Source organism: Falco punctatus (assembly GCF_963210335.1).
Source record: "Falco punctatus genome assembly, chromosome: 14".
In the NCBI taxonomy this organism is placed as follows: domain Eukaryota; kingdom Metazoa; phylum Chordata; class Aves; order Falconiformes; family Falconidae; genus Falco; species Falco punctatus.
In genome coordinates, this window is record NC_137594.1 from 922797 (window position 1) to 946696 (window position 23900).

Below are 23900 nucleotides of genomic sequence, written 5' to 3' on the forward strand. Positions count from 1 at the left end.
GAAAATTACACCAGCACACAAGGGCAGATCAACATCCTCTTTTTGTCTCTAGTACCTCTGTGTTTTTTCTCTGCAAGATGATAGGTATTTCTAACGCTTCTCCTCTATCTTCGTTCATCTACTTTAATACCAGCCCATTACCCTCATCGTGGCCCATTGCATAAACCTATATACTTTACTTTCTTGCCCACTTTGAGTATCTGGAAACTATTCACACACACATGTTCCCTTAGTGCATTTGCCACCTTTAATTCTTCCTTTTAAGTGAAGGCCACTCAACTACCTGTCTGTGATGCTCTTCTTTGATGTCCTGCCTATTTTCCTATAACAAGGTTCATCAAATTGAACGTAGTATTTGAGTCCTGGTCCTATCAAAGCTAGAAACAACAGGAATGAAATTCAGGCCCTGCTGGCAGCAGCTCAAAGGGTGCTGTTTGAGGGAAGATGGGAGAAGAAGGAACACCCAGTGCACTCCCACTTTTCCAGGGCCATTGAGCACTACCCTGCTGGAAAAGATGTTGTGATATGGGTAGAGACCAAAAAAGGGATCGCCATGCCCAGAGCAGCTCTAGCTACCCTGACTGTGCCAGTGCTGCCCCACCAGCACCACTGCCTTGGGGCTGTCTGCCTGGAAGGAAACAACTGCTGTCTTAATTCCCACATTCCTTACAGACCTTCCAGCAGGGCACAGAAGGAAGACCAGCACGACTTCCAAGCCAAGTTTGAGATCAGACACTTCTGCCCATGCAGAACGATGCTCTTGGGATGCCCCCCTATCACATGACAAAGCCAAGACTAAACAGTCATGGATTTACAGTCATGCCTTCATAACACAGCATGGCAAAGAAAAAGGCTGAGGAGATTTGGGCACTCAGCCCTCCACCACCTGTGCTTTTCACTGCTCACATCTTGTCTTCTTCCTCTGCAAGGATTCAACACCATTTCCAGGTGACTTGCCATGGCAGTAAGCTCTGCTCCTCAGCTCTGAGCCACCTCGCTCTGCCCTGCCATGGGGACACCCAGGGCACCAGCCCGTTCGTGGCACAGATGAAGGGAGACGGCCCTGCTGGGCACCACCTGACTGTGTTTCTCAGGGGACAGCTGGGCATGTGGAAGTGACCTGGACAGAGATGTCCCCAGACACAGTCCCTGACCAGGTGATGGGACTGGGGGAGTGGTGGGACCTGTGGACCTCATTGACCCGTACTCACCAGGCTGCTTCCCCAGCTCCTCTGTGGCAGAGTTCCCGTCTTTCTCTGGAGCGGCTGCCGGAAGAAACATGCTGCTGGGCATCATCACCTCAGGTGTTGTCACCTGGAGACAGGGAGGAAAGGATGTGGGGAGTAGGAAAACACAGGAAAATATTTTAAACATCTTCAGTGACAAAATTAGACACCAGTATTGTAAAGTCAGAGGCGTCACTTTTCATAGCTCACTGAAGACTCATATTTATTAGACAAAGCTCTCATCAGTCAAAAGTGTTTCTACAGTTACATTCTGGACATAATTAGCAGTGCACACTTGAAGAATAATCTTATTATTAGTATTTTTCCTTTATGTAGAATTCAGACTTTGATCACTGACAATGTTTTGTCATGGGCTGTGAAACTTCTTGTGCAACCAATTAGGTAGATAAGTTGAAAGGCCCACCTTAAGCTGCTGAAAACATAATAAGGCCCCTAATTAAATCATACCTCGTAAAGTACACTGTAATCTTGAACTAGGGAGCATTGCAGCACTGTTTTCAAAGTGTATCGATGCAGGAAAAGGAGGGGCATGAGAAAGAAAAGTACAAATAAGGAGAGAGGTGACAAAGGAAAGGATGAATAAGACTAAAAAGACAGCAAATTGTCTGCAAAATGAAAAGCTTTTGGTAACCCTTTCCTTGCTCTGAAGTGTTCCCCTCGCCTCTCTGCAAGTGTTTGTCTAGAACCTGCACGATCATGACCAGCGCAGTGCCAAAACAACAACATTTTTCAAGAGCTGGAGAGCTTGCGTGCTTCAACTACAGACGCTCTTTCAAAGAGTCAAACACATATGCTCATCTTTTTGGGGAAAACCGTTTCTTTGGGTGTATCTGGTCACACAGAGAAAATACAGACAACCTCGCTACCAGTTTGCAGGTGGCTGGCATCAAGTGCAGGTCAACAAACACCCTTCTTGAACGTCCAGAGCCAGTCTCACACACCAGCTGAAAAGCTGCCTCACAGCCCTTCTCCCCAGAGCAGCAACTGGGAAGACTGACACGTATCACCAACACCATCTGTGTGGTATTCCAGCGCGTGGCTGCCAGCACCAGTTAGATGCCTGTGGCAAGCGAAGACACCTCTGCAGCTCCGAGCAGCTGCATGTTTCACCCCGCTGATGCTCAGGGAGCATCTCCTATACACCAGGGCCACGGCACTCAAAGGCACAGAAACCAGCACTGACTTGCAATGCTTGTGGTGCGTCTGCTCCCAGCCTCTGACTGCTGGGAGAGTGAGGCATAAATAAACATTCCTAGACAGGTACGTTTCCTAGCAAAACAAATCTCTCCATCCTTCTGTCACATGCTAAGAAGGCATTTGCACCCTGGATTTCAGAACAGAGTGAGTGAGTGAGGCTGTTATCTGCATGCAGTGTACCTTGCTTTCTGGGGAGTGAAGGACCACAGGGCTCTGATTCAACTTCAGAAGCAAACCTGTGATGAAGCTGAAGGTAAACCAACGTGCAGGACATGAAATCTTCCTTATCTAGACAGGTGTCAAATGCAAGCAAACATAGACTAGACCTTGGCTTCACTAAGTGAAGCTAAAACAGTCCATGAAAAACCGTGTCCGAGTGGCTGCAGACATCTGAACAGCACTGGGGAGGGATGCTGAGCTTCCTGCCTTTACTGGGATGGCCGGTGCATGGAGGTGGGTGCCAGGTCCCACAGATGTTGGCAGGAAAGGCAGATGACACTGATAAATCACCAGGAGGGAAGCTGAGCACACCAAATTCATTCCACCTTCTACTCTAAGCAGGAGTATCTGATGGCTGTGGGTGGCGAGTCTGGAGACGTGAAAGGTCACTGGTTAATTCCCGGTAGCCAGGCTCAGAGGAGGGGAATGAGCAGGGATGCCGAGGAGGGAAGGCAGGAAGGAGCCACCCCTCTCAGCTTTATCAGCAGGGAGAGTGCTTTCCTAGGATCTTTAGGAATTATGAAAAATAAATCATGAGAAATTAAAAAAAACCCCAACAGAGTAGAAAAAGAACAAAATTATCTAACACCTCAGCTGCATATCATTATAGAAAACTGTGGGCTTTTTATACACGTTACAGTAAGGCAGCCATCCCCACTACCACACTCAGTACGACGGATCAGTAATTGTTTTCATACACTTTAATTAGAAAAACTCAGATGGCTATGAATAATAATGGAAAAGAGAGACTTTTGCACTTGAAAGGTTGAAGTCAATCAAGTGTGAATGACGGCAAAAAAGAAAAAAAAAAAGACACCAATTCATCAGGCCTCTGTTGTCTCGCCGCGTCTTTAATCATAATTCCTGATTGGGATTCAAGAAGGCAGTAAGCAGCGGTTCTTTGTCTGCCTTCACCTTCCGTCAATTAACTCTCCCCGAAATATAATCATCAACCTCACATGCTCCTCTGCATCTTAATCTGGGTCTCCAAACCAATAAGTGCTGCCCTATATGTGTTTAAGTAATTACCTTTATCTACCTGCATCTCCATAGCCACAGTTCTCACCCTACTTCTACCCCTTCCTTCCACAATAAAAAAAGAGAAAAAAAAAAAAAAAAAGGTGGGAAGAAAGAAAAAAAAAAAGCCTGTGGTACATTAAATTGCTACAGGCACAAAATCCCAAAATGCAAACAGAAAAAATCTTAGAAAAAAGCACAGGGAACTAGAAATTCTGGATATGGATGTAGGGCAACTACAGACAGTCCAGGCAGCCACACAGGGCTGGGCCCTGGGCAGCAGAACCTTGAAAATAAGGCTGTTAAATGGTCGTGCTTCAGCAACTGGACCCGCTTCAGTCCCCACCTGTTCGGCACTATTCAGGCTCCTCCTGACAGTGCTGCCTGTTTGCTGTGCCATTTTCCAGGGCAGGACTAGCCTATATCTTCGTCCTCACAGACCACCCCCGACCAGATAGCAAAGATGCAAATAGTGAAAATAGGCTGCACGTCTCCAATCATTTCACATTTACACTGAATTCCAGACTGCCCGTTTCAAACTGTCTGTCCCTTCACAGTGCAAACCAGTCCGAGGGCACAGCGTTTCCTGGTACGTGCAGAAAATGCCTCGCACACTGCGGCTGCTTTTAATACAAACAAACAGTGGAAGTACCAAGGGCGCAGGAAGGTTTAGTAGGCCACAGCCACCCAACAGATAAACACGGAGCGGTGCTCTACGACACGGTGGTTTGTGCTTTGGATGTATTTAAATGACATTAACTTTTCCGGTGACAGGGAGGAAAGTGTTTATCTCCAGCACTGCCTGTGTTAAGTGTCTGCAGTTGTAAAAGCTCTCCACCTCCCTCTCATACATGCAATGCCTGGCATGTAAACCTGGCATCCACCCTCAGTTCTGCTCAACCATCTCCTTGTTTAAATGTCTATTCAACACCAATTCTTTCACAACGGCAACATATCATTCACTGTGAACTGTTATTAAAAAAACAACCCTACAGATTTGTTTGACAAATATGATTTGTCTTCTCCCTTTCCTTCTTCCGTACATACCTGCTTTGCTCTGTCTAACATTAAACTGTATCCCCTTCACAGCTGCAGCCCTGATCTTCTGGCCCACAAGCCACCAGCAAAGCCACCCAGCTTGGGAACACCACCCTCTGTCACAGCCGACCCGCCTCCACGTGGAGCCCCGGCAGCGCCCGTCCCCTCACTGCTCCTGCATCCAAGGTCTCCTCTAGGTTGCTCTCCCAACGTTACTGCACAAAAGGCAAACGGTCTCCTTGACCTGTGCTGCTCTTGATCTTCCTGCCGAAATGAAACCAGGAGGGGAGGAGGGATGGGCAGCTTGCTCCTACCCGCTCTTTCTGACAACCCGGCATTTGGATACCAATACGTGGATCAGGTTCTGTTTATCGGTACTTCAACGACCAGGGTCAGTGGCTCCAAGAAAATCCCTGAAGCTGGGGCAGGCACTCAGGGCACACACTTTGCTCCGACTGCCCCGTCCCCATCCCCATCCCCATCCCGCTCAGTGGGGCAGGGAACTTGCTTGGGTAAAGAGTGAAGGAAGGGGAAGTTTGGGCCAGAGACTGTGGCAGCCCCTCCTGTGCCCCACTTCGCAGTGTCTTCCCTGTGGTCTGTACTGGAAGGCTGGCTGGAGAACTTCCCTCTACAGTAGACTGCAGAGAAGCCAATTATCTGCCTTAGAAGATGGAAAGTTCTTGGGACAAGCCCCTCCGCTTCCAAGGACCCTCCCTTCTGGATGAAATTCAGATGCCCTTCAGCAGATAAAATTTCTTTATGATGATGAGATTCACTGACACGCATGGGCACCCTGATGTGACAGCCATTTCTACAGACAATGTGGTCCAGTGAGCAACTATTACAAAAACCCCAAGGGCTGACACGCCATGTCTCCTGCCTCCCTGCCCCACGAGCATCTTCGGCAGATGGCACATGCCCTGACACCTACAGACTTGTCACTGGTCTGGAGAACTTGCGGGTCCACTCCTCACCGGTGACAACCTACAGCAGTGACAAGTGTGGCTCCTGCCACTACTGGATCTACCAGATTGTTAAGACTATGAACTGCAGAGCAGCTTATCAACACGGGCCGGAGGCTGAGAGCTGCAACACCCCTCCCACGCGAGCCCTGGCCGTGTGACACAAGCATATTCTTGGCACGTCTGAAAAATTAATCTTGGCTAGTGTGAGCGGCCAGCTCCCCATGCGCGCTGGATCTGCCTCCTCTGACTTTCCTCCGGACTGAGTGACCAAATGTGTGGACAGTCTACGCAGTTCCCCCCTTTAACACCCCAAAATGCTGAAATCACGGGGCTTTTGAAAAGAAAATCTCTAGAAGGGGTCTGAGGAGATACATTACTATCCCTATGTCCACACAACCAGGGGGAAATACACATGCATTGCAAGGTTCCCGAACCAGACAAAGGAGGTAATTTCCATTACAAAGAGAGAGAGAGGGTGCTGGAGTGAAAAGCTTCATTAGACTCAGAGAGGCAAAGCGATGGCAGTATACCAAGGTCACTTCTAATTTAGACCATCTAATTGGCAAACATGGCTCCAAATGGCTATCATCTCACAGGGCTCAGAATTAATGAAGCCCGATTATTTTCATTACCTTCATCCGAGATGGAGAATGAGACACAGAGTGAGAGGGAAAGGGGGGAGTGAGAGGGGGTGAGAAGGAGGGAGAGAGAAAAATTGAATGACAGCAAAAGGGAGAGAGCAATAGGAAAAGACAATGGGAAAGAGGAAAAAAATGTAAAGATAGCAAGAGGGAGAAGGGAGGGTGGCAGGGACAGGCAAGAATTACTCTTAGAGCAAGGGAGGAAAGAAAAAGATGGAAAGATGGCTGAAACACTGGGAAGACGCCCTAAACTGAGGAAGAGAAAACTGACAACAGAAATGACAGGAGAGGAATGTGCAGAACGATAAAGCCAGCCCTGGGAGGAGGGAGAGCCCCCAGCTCCTGGAGGCTCTCGGGAAGCCGTCCCTTCTCCCGGCTTGAGCCCATCAGTCTTGTCAATCGACTGTGCAGGCGCGCTGCACTTCACCCTCATTAAGGGGCTCTCTGCTGAAGCGGTGCAGGCCCAAGATTAGCAAAGAGGCTGTTATGTGGAAAGATGACGATTAGATCTGTTTAGAGCGGCTGAAATGCCGCGCAGAATGAACCTGGGGCTGTCCGTTCACCAGCCCCATGGACGGGAAGCTACAGGACACGGTGGGGGATGGTGGGAGCCCTGCTCCTGCCCCACGGGTGCTTCCCCGACCCCGACGCTGTGCAGGGACACGACACACACTCCTTTCCCCACAGCCTGTGGCTGCAGCCCTGCCAGTCCCTGTCCCAGCGCCTGGGCTGGTGGGGAGGACCTGGGTGTCCCATGGGGCAGCCAGCCCGGCTGCTTGTGATATGAAAAGGACGGCGCATGGAACAGCCAGCTCTGAGATGCTGAGCACAAGCAAGCAGCCGTTACTATGGCAACAGACATATTAGACACTGCAGGTTCCTAAAAGGCGTCTGATAAGGTATTATTAACTGGAGCCTCCTCCAAATACCGAGCGCAAAGACACTGTGTCGAAAGGGACCCGGCTCCCATTTACTGGGCTGCAATTCCCTCACCGTGGCACCAAGACCTGATTCATGTGTCAGACTGAGACGGGAATCTTAGCTAGAATGAGCAAAATTAGGAACCTTTGATGCTGCCGCATTATGCACAAGCCATACTGATATCTCAAAATATTTGCCACAATGCAAAAAAGAATCGCCTTCTTGACCCACACGCTCTTGGACTTAAAGCGGGAGAGGCAGCCTTCCTCCCCAGTGTATCTCTGGGTACCAGAGGGGACAGCTGCCCAGGGCCAGTGGCAATGGCAAGGTGGAAGAACCAGAAGGAAGCAACAGGATGAGCTTCATGGCTAAGCCATTCTCCACAGCTCTTAGCAGAAGTCCTGTGCTCCACAGCAGCAGGATGAGGCCCTGCGCCAGCACAGCCAGTGTGCTCACCTAAGGGGACTGTCCTCCACAGTGCTGCAGTTGCTTTGGCCACGTCCTCTGTGGCGTGTCCCAAGCTCCTTAACAAGTGGCTTCTGCCAGTCCCCCTGGATCCTGGAGGGACAGGCTCAGGCCGAGAGGATGGACCAGCCCAGCTGCACCTGTCCCGGACTGCACCTTCTGCCGAGAGCCCAGCTCAGGAGCCAACCATTTCACATCAGCGTAACAGACACCCTTAGCAAACTGGTTATGCTTGCTGGGCCAAGAATGGGGCTCAGCTTCTGCTCACTGCTCCTATAAGGTCAAAATGTCTTCCATCAATTTAGTTAGAAGCTAACAAGATTCGTTCAAGTCCTCGGAAGGTATTTACACACTTAAGCACCATCAATCAAAACGGATGCAGGTCGCAGGAGACCAAGGCCTTTGTGACAGGACTGCCCCTCGACCCAGGCACACGAGTGGTCAGCAGAGCAGAGCTATGCCTAGAGCCCACGGGCAGCTTCGCAGGGCTAGGGAGCTGCTGGTGCTCTTTCGCTCTACCTCTCTCTACTTTGTTCTTCAGAGAGTGCTGGGACCTGCTGGCCCTGCTGGATTTTTAATGGGTTTTGCAATGTGGCACCTACTTGGGGTGCACACAGCTCTCACGGCTGGTCGGGAGCGCTTGGTCCTACAGCGGCCAGCGCACACCCTGCAGCCTGCCGGGGCGCGGGACACAGCTTCAGCAACGGCTGAGCCTGACGGCAGAAACATGAGAGGACAGGCAGTTGGTAAAGCACAGCAGGAAGATACAAAGCATAAAGGCATCGGACAAGGACAAAGCATAAAGGAGGACTGGAAGGGTGACAGAAAGAGAAGACCAGAGAACTGTATGAGAAAAGCTGGGTGACTCTGCATGTGCTTGCTCAGACGATGTGTCACAGGAGTATTACATCAAACAGTATTATTCACCTCCACTGTCAGGAAACAGCAAAGAAAGGAGAAAACAAGCAGAAACAGGGTGTAAGGAAAAAAAAAAATCACAAAGAGAAAGAACTGACAGGAATCAAAATAAACACTTATTTCATATACTTGATGACAAGTTCTTAAATGCAAACACAACCTTGTCTTGAAGATTATACCAAAGAAGTAACAGTGTAGGAATATGACAACACATCCCATTTGTGAATTTAGAAGGGTTTTTGAAAATGTGCCGTATTAATTTTACCTGTATGTTAAACTGATGCTAGCAAATGGAAAGGCACACTCATGTGAAACCTATGAAAAGGGAATTCATGAAAGAAACATTCTGGGACTCAAAATGTTATTTACTGAAGCAAATGCCTGGGCATTGGAGAGGGGGGTAAGCCTTCATGAGCATTTCTGCACTGTGACAAGTCCCATGGCTGAGGTCCAGCAGCTGCACACATGACTCCACGAGTACAGCAGCAGCAGAGACTCTGGGTCAGCGGCTCTGGGGTAAAGCAAGCCAGAGCACAAACCCAGGTCTGTCTCACAAATGAGAACTTGAACACTGTGCTGTTAATTCGCTACTTCTCACCAAGTACTAGCCCTCGTGTTAGATGAATTTTAATTCCTTGGAGATGGTGCTGGAGAAGGAATCCCACACTAGATGCTAAAACAAGGATGCAGGGCAGAAGAAAAGCCTGGTGCAAACACATTTGTGCTGAACCACAACGTGCCATCTGAAGTTTCTGCTCCCCATCAGGAGCTGCACAAGCAGCAGCAATCACAGCCCATGCATGGGCACAATGTTGTTTGACAAACAGCTTGAGAAGAGGAGCTGTCACAAATTTTGAGCTCCACGTGAAGACAGTTAACTTTATCTAGCAAACTTTCACTCTATACTTCAGTGGTTAACTTCCTACTTCAGGTAATTTTAACTGCCTCTGCTTAAATTTTAATTTAAAACCAGGGGTTTCCAAACATTTTAGAAACAGCACTTGAAACTATAGCTCTAGTATTCAACAATCCTGTAAGGTTCCACCTGCCTTGGGTCAACAGCAGCACATCCTTCGCTTGCTCCAGTTACCCTGAAAAAGGGAACTGTTACACAACAAAAGCATTGCAGTTTTGGATGGAGCGACTCCTCACAGAAGCAACAGATCCAACTTACCTCATACAACCATAACAATGATGCTCATTAAGTGAATGAAGCACAGAACATGGGCTGCACAATAGGACTGTCTCCCCTCCATGAGACGAGACCGCCAAGGGAAGTTACTCTACTGGTTCTTAAAATTGTATTTTAAGCAGAAACGTGATACCTAATTTCCTGTAATGTTACCTTAATCACCCTGGCTGTCCTTCTGGGGAAGTGCTCATCAACACACAAGCACTTTCCTTCCACCACAGGAGCGGCACAGCACATCAGCTACCGCACCTCCTGGAAGCTTCTGTGCAAAACGCGATCCCACGCAATGACCTCAGTAGTTAAAGGAAATAATATTTATTGCAATCTTTTCACAGGGAAATTACCCAACACTGATGCACTGCCAGTTTCCACAGTGCTCAAGCACGGGCAACATAGTGTCTGCAGTCAAAACATACAGGGGTGGGAAAAACCCAGATGACGGAGCCCTAACAGATGAAGGAGCTGCCCACTGCAGCAAAGTCAGCCCATGCAGGTCAGGCCATCCTTTTACTCCTCATCTTTGCTAGGAAAGCAGCAGACATGCTTGACTACACAGCCACTTACCGTCATGATGAGTTTCTCGACGCAGTCAGGTGACACACTGTGCAGGTGGGTGAGGTGCAGCTGCAAATGGATCTTGTTGTTCAGCATGTCCTGGCAGAGCGGGCAGCGGAGCATGGGCTGCACTGAGTGCTGGGTCATGGCATGCACCCGCAGCCGGTTCACGTCTGTATTACTGTACTTGCAATATGGACACTGATACATCTGCAAAGCACGACAAATGAATCACGTAATTGTTACAGCTACTGCTTTCCTCTTTCCTTACAGCTACACTGTAATAATTTGATGCCTTCTTCTACCACCAGTTATCACGTTTCATCCTCCTTCTCCTATTTTATTTTTTGCTTTTGGCACATAGGAAACAAATTACCTGCTTGTAGGTGCACAAAAAGCTGGGTGGTTCTTCCTTACCTGCTCTGACTTTGTCTCCTCTGAAGTTTTTGACCATTTAAAGGAGAGAGGCGACTCAGAGCTGCTGGGAAATGATATTCGTTTAGAGGACGCTGGAGGCTCTGTCAGCTCCTTCTCTGCCTGGCTGGTTGGTGCTGCAACAAGAAGAGATTTGTATCAGGACATCTCCAAAAAGGCTTAAGACAGTATTTCCATTTAGTCTGCTGCTGTTGCCTGAAACACATACTGAGGACTTGGAGGGGGGTCAGTCTGTGGACTAACTTACATCCTACAAAGTACGCCTGGCCAAAAAATGTTCATTCTTGATTATGTTCCGTAGCAAGGGAGCTGTGTCATTTATAGTTAGAAATCTCAGCTACTTCTGTGGGCTGCTTGCAACCTGTCAGGTGCAGGAAAGTCTTGTCCTGTGTTTACATCGGACACACAAATGCCTGGCCAGATGTGAAGGCCAATGTGTCACCTCCACGAGCAGTTGGATTGACTCAACAAAGCAGAACTGATACTCCTAGCTCACCTAGGATGTTCTGCGTATGAACACTCTAGGATGTGTTTGCCTTGGAGATGGCTGGAAGCTGTGTCTGTCAACCCAAGTGACTCACACTCTGCGCTGGAAGCAGCGGCAGCGGCACACAGCCAGGACAGCACCGGCCAGCTCAGCCTGCGTGCCTCGGGGACAAGCGTACATCTAGGGGTGCTTCCTAGCAAGCAGCCCCACCAAAACCACGATGGCAGAGACCCAGCCTACCGCCAGTGCTGGGGTGGGACTCTGACATCCTCACACCGTAACAAGCTGAGGAAAGGCGATTTTATTCCAGCAGAACAGAAAAAGGCAAATGAGCCCAGAAGTCAACAGCGAAACACTCTGCAAGTTGTGGCACTCGAAGCACATGCCTGACCTTTACCTCCTCCCCCCGAACCCTGGCAGCCTGCAGTACATAAATTTGTGGGACATCTATTATTTAAAAACTGTAAGGACAAGTATATTATACACAGCCCCTGTCTCCTCCTCCCCGAACACACATTCATAACAGTACTTTAATCTGTCTCGAATCGACTTCAAACCCATTTCGCCCTTAATGGGAGTTATTCATTTTCACTTGAAAGGTAATATATGACAGCTGGATATTTAATATGATGGATCGGCTGCCGATTAACAAGGCACTGTAGCATTCTGAGACCGGTTCCCCCATACTCTTCCCCTTGTCTCTTATTCTCTTTGTGGACCCACTGGTATCCCTTCCTTGTTTCAGAAGATGCTGTCGGAGTAAGATCCAGGCAAACTGCTTCCTTTTCAAAGGTCTGTCTGTTCATTGCCATGAGCTGTGTTCCAAAAGGCACCACATCACGTTAAGAAATAGAATCCCCATTTCTAACTGCCCTCCCTGCCAGACCCCATCTCTACGTGTTCAGTTAAATAGAGGCAAAGTAACTTCCAGGAGAGGGAAAACACGTATTGCAAATAGATAACAACACTGCCAGAGGGAGGCAGGGATTGGAGGAGCTCTGGTACTACTCAGTTTCTCCTGGTAGAGAGGTGATTTCCTTCCCCACAGCACACCCGGTATTTCAACCCTGGCTGGCTACACATCCTCCCCGCATAGAAGTGAAGTTCTGGCTGTATCTGAAACCAAAACCACAGGACCCCGCCACGCTGCCAACTCCATGAGAACATCCGAACCTAGAGCTCCTTTGTAGAACAAGTCTGCAGGGTCAGTGCCGACTTATGGACACCAATGCAGAACCTGCCCTGCACACAACGACGGGCAGCTTCTCAGGTCAGGCTGCTCACTTGAACCCAAGACCCTCCCCGGGGCTCAGAATTGGAAAGTCATTAGAGGTCTACACACCAAAGCTGGACTTCCTTACTTCCTCCTAATAAAATGTGCATGGAGCACAAGAAACATGGCACTACCCTGGACCCACCTGCGCGGCTCCTCTGCCGAGGAGAGCAGTCCCTCCTGGTGGGTTTGGGGAGGCAGCGATCACCGCTGAGAGCCAGCACTGTGGCAGGCAGAGGACGACCCTGCCTTAAAACGCCCTGCCCAAGCCTTTGTGTGATGTGAGTGGCCCTGCTATGAAGGCTAATTGCTGTTGACGTTGTCCGCTTCTCAGTGTGACCTTGGACATTGAAGTGTCAGCCCCAATCAGGCAGTCAGGCATCAGGACCGGTGTCCAGAGACCCCAGGTCTGCCAGCGTGGTCACGCAGCAACACGAGCTCTGCTCCAGCCCTGCACCAGGCTGGGCTGACACCACCAGCCATGGCTTCAGGTCCCCTTAGACTTCTCTGCCCTGGATGTCAATTGTGTCTCCTGCATGGTCCAGACAGGGTCTCACTGGGCTCTGTACCTGTCATCTGCCACTTTAAACCTTTGGGTGTCATCTGCTCCACAAAACTACCGACAAGCGCTGCAGCGAGCCATGCTGGCACTGCCAGCCCTGGGAGAGGGGCAGGGGACGTGAGGGAGGAAAGGGATGGCTGGAGAAACCTCTGCCCATGTGTATAGGTCACCTTTCCAAAGAAAGGATGACAACACTTTCACCTTTGGCAACAGTGTGAAAACCACAAAACCCCTACAAACCCTATTAATAAACCCAGGCAAGCTTCTACAGCACGAGCTCTGGACACTTACAAAGCACCGGTGTGTCCCCACCGGCAGCAGGATCTGCACAGGTATAGCGAGGCATGAAGAGCTCAGGGAGCCCCTGGTCCTCACCCTCCGCCACAGCTTCACTCTGCATTGCTCTGAGCAGCTCCCCGGTGCGGTGGTTTTGGAGGCGGTGACTGAATTCAGCAACCCAACTGTCAACTACCCTGCAGCTGCTGAATGCTAGCTGTAACCTCTGGAGTCACGGCAGGGTATTTTCTTATTTCCTTTCTACTGGGAAGCAGCCTGCTTAGAATCAGGCAGAAGTAAAAGATAATTAAAATTTACTTTTACTTACCATCTCTGAAGCGCCCAGTTTTACTAAATGCACTTGATGTAACCCATAACTTTAATCCTTCAAAACCAAAATTATTAATGAATGTCCAGATACCTGGAAGAACTGGTCTGTTGCAGAGTTCTGAAAAATGCATACGGAATATTTGTTCCAAGTATTATTTTTTTGAGATGACAGCTCTACGGGGAATTTTAACACTGAGACTGAAGTTTATTGTTGATAAACAGCCGAACACACAAAGCGACACATTCAGTCCACATCACAGATCAGAGGAATTAAGAACTCTTTTCTGCCTGGAGAAATGAGGACACGCAGCTCGGTGCCTGCCTGCAGAACCCTCCAGCAGCTGTGCAGGACCTCTGCGTCTGCACAGAGTGGATGGGACAAAATGTCCTCGGCTGAAAATGCCAAAAGGGCCTCGGCCCCACATGGCAGCTCAGCACCAGAGAAGGTGAGGCACAGTGCCGGTGCCCTGACCACATCTAACACCACACCGACTGGTCCAGGCCTTGCAGGAAGGAAAAAGGAATCTAGCTCTAAAGTACGGTGTACAACTATGTATTAGTTAGCGTTTTTATTATTCTGACTCTTGAAATGGATTTAGTTCAGATGTGCCTTTCTCAACAAGCGCACCCGACAGCCGGGTGCAACAGGATGGGCACTGCTGCAGGCACGCTGGCCCACCACAGCCCTGGAGACATACTTGTCTTCTCACTCTTCCTCAGCAGCTTCTGCTTTTCAGAGGAGGAGGAATCCTCCCAGGTGTCATTTCAGAGGTGGGATGGGACACTTCGTTGGAAGTGGGGATTCATTCCTTTGCTAGTTCCAGAGGCAAAACTGGCAAGGGTCCCCAAAGCTGCCTGCTCTCCATCCTGGTGGGAAGGGAGTCGCCACCCCACCTCCCAACCATCAGATTCTTTTAGCTAAAGTACCACTGACAGCCCCTTCATCTAAACTTCCATCTCCCAACCCAGCAACATAATGGAAAAGCCAATTAAATGATTATTAATTCATGCTGCTTTCCGTAAGCCAGAGGTTCTCATCTCCCTGCATTCCGTAAACCAGCTTGCCACTTGCCCTAGAAATTTACAGTGGGGTTTCTGCTACCTCCATCGATTTAGAAAACAACACCCTCCCTGCCCCCAGCCTACTGAAGAAACTCCATTCCTACCCACTTCTGCAGCCGGACTGGGAAAAAGTTTTCTCAGGACCGTGGAACGGTGTTTTCACTGCCCGATGGAAAACAAAATTCCATATTTGGTGGCGCCTCCCTCCACAAACATCCCTGGACGTTTTCTTGGAGCAATTACTCAGCATCACGAGCCCTTGGACCAGATGGACCTGCCTGCCCTGCCTGCACAGCCCTGCGGCTGGACATGCCGTCACCTCTGCACGGGGCTCGCAGAGGAGCATCCTTAAAGCAGCTGCAATTTCCCCCCCGAAACAGAGACCGGAGTGGACTGTGTTGTCTGTTTTCATGCTCCTGCAGCCTTCCCTGCGGGCGAGGGGCAAGGCCAGCCCTGCAGCCCAGACCTACCCGTGCCATTCCATTAGCAGCAGCTCGGAGCACAGAGTAAGGGCGCACAAAGTTTCACTCTCAGCCTCTCTGGCAGACAGTCGCTATCCCACAGAAACACGCAATTTGTATTAATTCAGGAAGAACACCTCCGAGCAGGTAACCCCACCGAGAGACTGCAGTGACCCAAAAAGCGGCCAGAGCCCTGCTGGCCCCCATGCCCAGGCACCAGGCATGCAGCACCGCCGCCGTGCCGCCCGGTTGTTACCTCCTGTCTTAATAATACATGGTTGAATGTTTCTTTCTGAAACACTGTCTGTTTACGTTCCTTATTCCCTGAAGGTACCACTCGTTCTAATAAGATGTTGTAGCCATACTAACAGGCCTGTATATTGCCTGTTGCTCTACAGTATTTTTTCAACTCCGTATTTGATAAATAACACGATCGCATGATAGACAGAAGTAAATACACAGAGATTTGCAAGCACACTTTTGTACCCAGACCTTTACTGCTGCCTTTCAGAAATGTGGTCCCGAAAATGGTCAAATAGTGTTTTTCTAATGCTGTGTCATACCTTGCAGCCTGCAGTGAGTATGAACAACTGAATTACTATTAAATATTCATATTACAGTACCCAGAAGCCCCAGCTGCCACACTTGGTACAAACACAGAGCACCCAGAAAACATCGCAGTGAGACACCAAGCAGCACAAGGGGCACAGGGAGGCAGTGCTTTGCTTGCCATCATGAGCACCACAGATGCACCCTGTGGCCCTGCAGATAAGCCCCTTTTCTGCCAACTGCCACGGGTGGCCCTGGGACCCACCTGCAGCCCCACTGCCTAGAGAACCAAGAGCAGGCTAGGTGAGAAATACTGCAGCGATGGCACCAAGTTACGGATCAATCCCAAAGGTTATGAGAATCCTGACTCTGACCCGGGCAGCAGGAGAGTCGCAGAGCAACACGGGTGCAGGCAGCCCTGCCGTGCTGGCATGAGGGTCCAGGAGCTCGCAGACGTGGACGTGGCAGTGGCCACAGCAGAAGCTGACCTTGGCACACAAGTAGCAAAATGCTCCAGGAAGCACCTGAAAGGAAAGGCCTGGACCAAAGCTGGGAAGCCTCCCTGCTCCCAGCTTGACAGCTGCTCAAGGAGCAGCAGACAGGGTATGCAGAAAATCATCCTGTCTTGTGCCCAGCATGACCCCACCTTTGCAAAGTCATACTGCACTGTTTCTTCCAGAAATGGTGTCTAAGATGGTATTTTGAAAACCATAGGAAATCTTGGGTTTTCTTGAACTACAATGTGGCTGAAAGCAAGCAAGCAATAATCTTTTATATTTACCTATTTCATATGGTTCTTGAGCCAGCTATCAACCTGTGTTACTGTTACTGTCCAATTCAACCGATTAAATGTTCCGGCTAACCTACCAAGAGAGTCCATATGAACTAATTTATTAAATCAACATGTTGAGCTTGGGAGATGGTCTAAGAAACGCCAATTCTGGTAACTCCTTAAAACCAGCAAGGGATCACCACCCCTGCTGGGCAGCTCACAGCCACAGGGCGAGCAGAAACTGCCAGTGAGGGAAGAGTGAACATGGAGAGTAGAGATGGTGGAGATATCGGCAGTGACCCACTCACTGAAGAACCTGCTCAAAAAGTTATCTGAAAGCAGCGAAGCAGCTGTTGGGCGGCTCCGCTGCAGCATGGCAATCCAGCCGGCAGCAGCACTGCAACGGCCCCACCGCGCTCCCCAACGCCCTGGAAAGCAGGGACTGCTGCACCCACGGCTTTTAGTGTTGTCGCTGCTGGGAAGGGAGCAACTGGCTTTCACTGCGGTGAGCACAACACGCACGTGCTTTCAAGATCAGCAGCCGGCAAAGGCGGCCAGTGGCAAGCCATGCAGGCAGTGAAGGCCAGCGCCGCTCCGGGGGTGCGCGGGACCATCTTTCCCTGTGAGGAGTCAACAGTTCTTCTTCCATTTGGGCCAGACTGGTAATTTTGCTGCTTTTTATTTTGTAAGTAGCCATACTTCGCTAGGTATAAACAGACAAAGAAAGTTCAAAGAGAGTCATAAAAATGATCAGGCTGGCCGCAAGGAAGAATCAAGGGCGCAGGGTGGGTGGGTGGCTGGGCTTTGCAGCCCCGCTGGAGCGGAGGGGCCCGGGGATGCTCAGAGCAGCACCTGTGGCCAGCTGGCTCCAACCAGCAGCCAGAGCCCCAGGAAGATCCCAGGGGCTGCCCTGGGGAAGGGCCGACGGGCCTTTGGGGTCCCCACAGAGCCACCGCTGGGCCACTGCCTCCCCTTTGCCCCACGCAGGGCAGGAACCCAGCACCCGTGGGTGCTGCCGGGGGCCGGGCACGCTCTGAGCCTGGCTGTTTTCCTGGTGCCCAGGAGCCTTTTGTACTTCACAAATCCCCGGGAAAAAAGCACAGCTACAGCCAGGCTTCCCATGCCCTCTCCTAGGTCTCCTTCACACAGAAGGCAGGGCCGAGAGCTGCTCCATCGCCCCCCTCGCCCCCTTCCTCCCAGCCCACCCTCACTCTTGTCTTTACTCTGGTCCACAGAATATCCCAGCCATTAAGTGCTCAACAAACGCCATATATTAAAAACAAAACAAAACAAAAAAGCAGCAGCGGGGGGAAGGGCAGTAATAGATTTCCGTCAGGATGTGCCTGACCTGTTTTTTTCAATTTCAGTAATTAGAAAGGCAGTAGGCCTGTAGGAATTATTCATAAACTGCAGGAGCTGTGCAGTATACATTTATGTTAAACATGTCAAATCCGATTGAAATCATGCCTGCCAGCACCATACTCCATAAACACACTTTTCTGCAACAATTTCCCAGCTCTCGGCAGCCCATTAATACCTCCTTTAATAGCAATCTACCACGGATTCGAATCAGGGACGCTCCATTGCACTAATTGCTCTGTTAGGTGAGCATCATAGATTAAAAAAAAAAAAAATCATTAAAAAAAATAAAAGCCCTTCAGGCTAGTCCTCTAGAAATATTTCATTTCAATCTATATTTTAAGTATACTTTGTTTCTTGGTTTTGTGGAAAAAAAATGCTGATATTCTACATCTATACAACTGACAGTGCATTAAGAAAGTCTCTTTCATAGCTGGGTCACTGCAGATGAAGTGCTTCTCTCTAGTCAGAAAATACATATAAGCTCCACCCCAAACCTCAGAAGTCTCATACTGATCTACCCTGGTCTGATTCAGGCTTTTGCTGGAAACCAATGTGTTGAATACTAATCATTTACGTCCTGCCTTAAAAATGGAGTCGGGAATAGCCACGATTCCTTCCCTCCTTGAATGTTTGCTTGTGGTAAATCTCACATTAGTCATGATGAGATAATTTCTAATGCTCAGCCATCAGGCAAGGAACATCGCCCTTCTCTGGCACAGGGATGGACGGCTCTGGGAGCAGAAAGAGGAAAGCAGGCAGGGCAGAGGCAGCTCCGCACATGGGAGCTGCTTAATCCCACTGCCGGAGAGAGGAAAAAGAGAAAGCAAACAGGTCCTGTCTAGAAGCAGGGAACAGCAGCCCTTTCATGTGAGCCCTAAAATACTGAGTGGAGAGAAGAGTGAAGCACTGCTGCTTGCTAGGAGTTGAGGGCAACAGTGGCAGCATGAGCACTGCTGAGAGCAGACAGCATTGCCGCTTCACAGAGATCTTTCAGGAGTCACAAAGATGTTCATGAATGAAAATCAAGGTGAAATGAATCCTTATTCAGGATGGAGTTTTCCGCATGTATATTTTAAAGGAAAGCATTACCTAAAAAAAAATTGAAGTGTTTCTGCTTAATATTATACTGTTTTAAAATAAATAAAAACCCAAACTGATATATTTATTTTGTAGCTGAGACATTCTGAAAAATTTACAACAAGAGCACAGAAGTTTTTCCTTTCAGCGCTAACATCGACACCGGAGCAGCCTGCCACACGCGGACGTACACACTGCAGAGCAGTCAAACAACCCTGGCTCATCACTCTCATGTCTGCACAGAAGGGGTTTGAGAAGCACATGCCACGCTTCCTCAGAGACCTCACAAGTCTTTAAGAAAGTGGAAGAAAGAGTCACCCAGGGTGCAGTTCAGAAACCGAGGGACAAAAAGTGAGTAAAGTGCTGAGGAACGTCGAATTGCAGCACGACGAACAGAAAACAGATCTATCAAGCTCCACTTCAGCACACGATGTACTGGCTTGGAGCCTGCGCTTCCTTCTCGTCTGTCTCTACAGAACTGCATGGCTCAGAGGCACCTCCAAGGTCACCTGGTCCATCCCAAGCAGGATAAACTGTGCCTACTTCATTCCCACCAGCAGCTCATGCAGTCTTCTTGAAAGACCTCTGAGGAACCTTCCCAGAAAATCTACTCCAGTGCTTCACAAGCTGTACCAGGAGAATTTTTCTTTAAAATGTATTACCTAACCTCAATCTTTCTCGCTTCAATTTAAGCCATTGCTTGTTGTTATCTGTATCATGAACATGAGGAACTAATAACTTTCTTCCTTTCAGAAGCATCTTATGTACAAGAAGACTTATCTTGTCCTCCCCTTTGGTCTTCTCTTTTTGGGTCAAATAAGCCCTTTCATTCCATTTTTTCCTTGCAGCTGAATCTATGCAGACTGTGCCCTGTTCTGGGTCATTCTTGCTGTTTGGGCTTTCTGATTTTGCTCAACTTTCTTGATACTCCAAGCTCAGAAATAGAGATTGTTCCAGTGCCGAAGAAATACACCCATTCCACAATATTTTCACCTACACCATAATGCTTGAGCTTCATTTTCAGACTGTCCTGAAAAGCAGCATCAAAAGCCTTCCTAAGGAGAAGATACGAGATACTGACTGCAAACAGGACCTTCCTCACACAGAAGGAAACTGGGTCGTGCTGACATGATTTATTCTTGACAAATCTGTGTCGACTGTTACTCATCTCATTATCTTCCCATCAGTACTTACAAACAGTTGTTTGGTCAATTCCCAGGAAAATCTGGGGCAAACAGAGCTGCCAGGTGTGTGGTTCCCCAGCTACTCTATTAACCAAAGATAAGCGCCACGTCTGTCCCCACACAGTACCTCCCCTGTTCTCTGTAAATTCACAAGAGAGAACACCTGACAGGTCTGAGGGTGCCTTCAGTCACTTTCTCAAAATGCCCAGGTATGAAGCAAGTCACTCGTGTGACAACACGTAGCTTAACCAGTGCTCTGCTGCCTGTCCCTTCACCGCCGGAGGATGAGCTCTCCCCACAGCGCTGCTGACACAGGCTGCTCTGGTCCCTCGTGTGGTCAGCCTGTTTAGTGAGGTGAATGCAGAGCGCTTTATGCTCCTCAGCCTTCTGGATGTCGTGGTTGATAGCCTTCCCACCCTGCTGAGCTGCAGACTGGCTCTTTTCTTGCAGTCTCCTCTTAGAGCAAGCGAGTCCTTCCTTGATACTGCCAGTTTCCCTCCCTGGTTACATCTCAACTAGTACCATGACATTTGGATACTCCTGCACATGTGGACACTACTCTTCTGTGGCTGTCATGAGTAACCTGACCTAGTTTCCATTCCTTTCCATGTCTGAGGTCCAGAAGGACATGGCAACACAGCCACGTTCCTCAAGGGAGCTCGAAAGCAGGAACAGTGCAAGACCATGATGGCACTTGCCTTGCGTATCCACTGTACATAAACTGTGGAAAACATTTTTGAAGCTCAGGGTGATATTGTTGCATGTTTGAAAGCAGGACTTGAACTCAACAAGAGCACATGCATACATGTTGCTGAGGCTGTACTCTTTAGCCTTGCAACAGCTCTAGACAAGGCCTGTCCAGAGCTCTGTGGGCGTACACACGTTGCCTGTGTATTCCTTTGCGTGTTTTCCTTTGAAGACCTGATGAAGCTGTCTGTTTCTTATCTGCTGTTTGACTGACAAACACCAAAAATGGGTTAGGAATTTCACAGGCAGGATGAAGGCATAAAACCATCTGCATTTAGAGCTTCTAGATAGTGAAGAGCTTAAAAAGTAGGTTTTTCATTTTTCCTTACATGTTTTAACATATAAAAATAATCTTTTCACATAGATCAGCTTTTGTAAGTGCCTCAGGTTTGGGCAAAGGGCCCTACTTACCCTTTAGAAGATTTAATATATATCCATCACCAACATCTTTCTGTGACACTTCACAAAGTATGCTTTTGCTTGGGATCACACAATCCCACACAACAAGAAACTAAAAATCACTTACAGCCAAACAAAATCTGCATCTCTGGGTAGAAGAACGGGCATGAGTTGCAATTTGAGTTAAGATGGACCACAAATATCACAATACACCCGTATCAATTGGTTGCAACAGCTCACCTCTCACCGTGTCTGTTACAGGCTACAGGCCACAGGCCAGGCCACTCCACTTCCACTCCCCCCCCCAATCTGACCACCCATCCCCCACCCCTCAGTGCCATTTAACCACTTAGCAGGAACGAGCTACACCTGTACATCATCCATGTCCATCAACCCACTGCCCTCGAGGCAAGGCCACAGCTGCATGTTGTCAGTGCTGATCAACCCTCCGCCTTCACTCCTCTACAGGTATGTGATGGGGAGCAACACACAGAGCAACCTCAGCGAGTGCAGTTGAGACCCAGAACAGGAGCTTCAACAAGCATTAAAATGCAGCTTGCTTTCGTCACCAGTTGGGACACATCTTCCAGTTGATTGATTGATCAGTCTCAATACAATGACCCAGAGACTGAGACTGGTTAAGATTAAAACTGTACTGAGGTGAAAGACCACATTTCTTCCTTTTGAAGACTGCGTAAGCTGAAATACCTCTTGGCTGTGGCTCACCAAGAGGCAGCCACCAACACGGCAGGAGAAGGCTGCCTGGAAGAAGGGTCTGGGCAGACTGAGAGGCATCGTACCAAGCCCTAAGCCTGCAAAGCGACTGGGCTACTGTGCAGAAACAGAAACAGGGGGTCAGAATTGCTCTGTCCTGGGGCAAGGAAAACGAGTGCCGCCTCCAGCGCTTCCCCTTCCACATCTATGCTGAAGCGGTCAGCTGAGGAGGGGAAAGGCCCGCTGCAGAGGAGGACAAACTTGCAGCTGCTTTCTGCTCAAAGGCAAGGAACATTTAAGATTCCTCCCACTCACCTCTGCACGATAGCAACCATCTTCTGGGAAAGACACTGTAACCTAATACCTTCATAATTAATCCATCTAAGGATTTTGCAGAGAAACCTTTCAGATTCTACTGCACCAACACAAGTATTGCTGTGCATCTGCAGTCTCTGTTTCAGGATGCCATGGCTCCAGCAGAAAGCGAGCAGTTAACAGAGCACAAGCACAAGGTCTGCCTCTCTGCTCTGCCTTTCTGCGTCAAAATCTTGCTACCACAGCCAGGACCATGATGAAAAAGCAGGCTAACGCTTTCTCAAGTCTTAACAACATAGGGTGGGGTTTCACGATAGGCTTAAACCAACCTATTGCCAGAAGCAGTGTTCCCTTCTCTCTCCTCCTCTCCCAGCTGCTGATTCCCACTGCCCGGGGCTCAGGTCCAGTACCACTGAGCACCAGGGAGCTCCGACCCACTGCACCAGGACGAGCCCAGGGCTGGGAGTGTGGACACGTGACTGACCGTGGCTCAAACTATGCAAGTGTGTCATGAAGCAACACCCAAAGACTTCACAGAGGACAACACTTACATCAGGCTGACAGTGCTGCATGGTGTGGTCTTTAGGGAAAGAGTTTCACAGCTCGCTGCTCTTCTCACTTTCCTTTCTTGGATTTAAAGATAAAGAGGGACCAAAACCCACCTGTCCATTTACTCTGGTCCTTGTCTCCTCCGCCCTCTTGCTCCTTGGCAGGCTCTTCAGCATCACCGGCTGTTTCATTGGTGGGCCCTTCAACATCTTCAATAGATTCTTCTGAAACAAGAGAAGCAGAAAGCGTAACATAAAAATGGAAGTCAAAACAGAAGAGCAAGTAACTGCCACTGGGCGAGAGCAACAGCCAGCGCTGAAGTACCAGTGTTGAGTGGCAGATATCAGTGTCACCCAGCGTTCTCCCAACATTACCTGCCAGATGAAATGATGATTCTCACCCACTTCTACCACTTTACACCTACTAACATCCCCTGTGGTGTAATGTACAGTAAAACATTTGCCTGGTATGGGAAGGTTCTATCCAACCACGACATGGATAAGAGAAGAGAAGCATCACGGACTGACCGAAGCCTCCACCACCTTCAGCCTCAGCTTTCCTCCTCATCCCCATCCCCATTTCAAGCTCTTGGGACCAAATGGCACTGTGTATCACTGACCCTGGTCACTGAGACCCCCAGATTCAGAAACACTGCCACTCACTTCTGCTAAGACAAAGCAAGGAGCAGCGTGGTCTCCTGCAGACACGGCCCTGACACGAGGCACGGGAAGAAGCTGCTGGGGCTCCTATTTTCATCCCACCCATGGGAAGAGTTTGAGCACACAGGCAGTATCACACAGGTGCAAAAGCACGAAGGAGAAAAAGTAGTCAACGAAGCGCTGAAAGCTCAGAACAAACCATGCAGTGCCACTGCCCCACCCGTGAACTAAAGCAGCGGTGCATCGAGGCCAGCGGCATGGAGCATGTCGACACTGCACGGCACGGCACGGCTCCACGCAGAGGCACCCTCA

At 49.2% G+C, this 23900-nt stretch overlaps 1 protein-coding gene across 3 annotated transcripts in view; it reads right to left on the minus strand.

Annotated features, from left to right (window-relative positions):
* The window catches only part of ZFHX3 (zinc finger homeobox 3), a 269024-nt gene that overhangs the window by 13310 nt on the left and 231814 nt on the right, over positions 1-23900 (minus strand). For all 3 annotated transcript variants that reach the window (XM_080365094.1, XM_080365093.1, XM_080365092.1), the window contains 4 exons: positions 23043-23153; positions 10793-10926; positions 10385-10585; positions 1212-1314 (listed from right to left, as the gene is read on the minus strand). In XM_080365094.1, coding sequence (XP_080221220.1) covers positions 1212-1314; positions 10385-10585; positions 10793-10926; positions 23043-23153 — 549 coding nt within the window. The remainder of the gene's footprint in view (positions 1-1211; positions 1315-10384; positions 10586-10792; positions 10927-23042; positions 23154-23900) is intronic.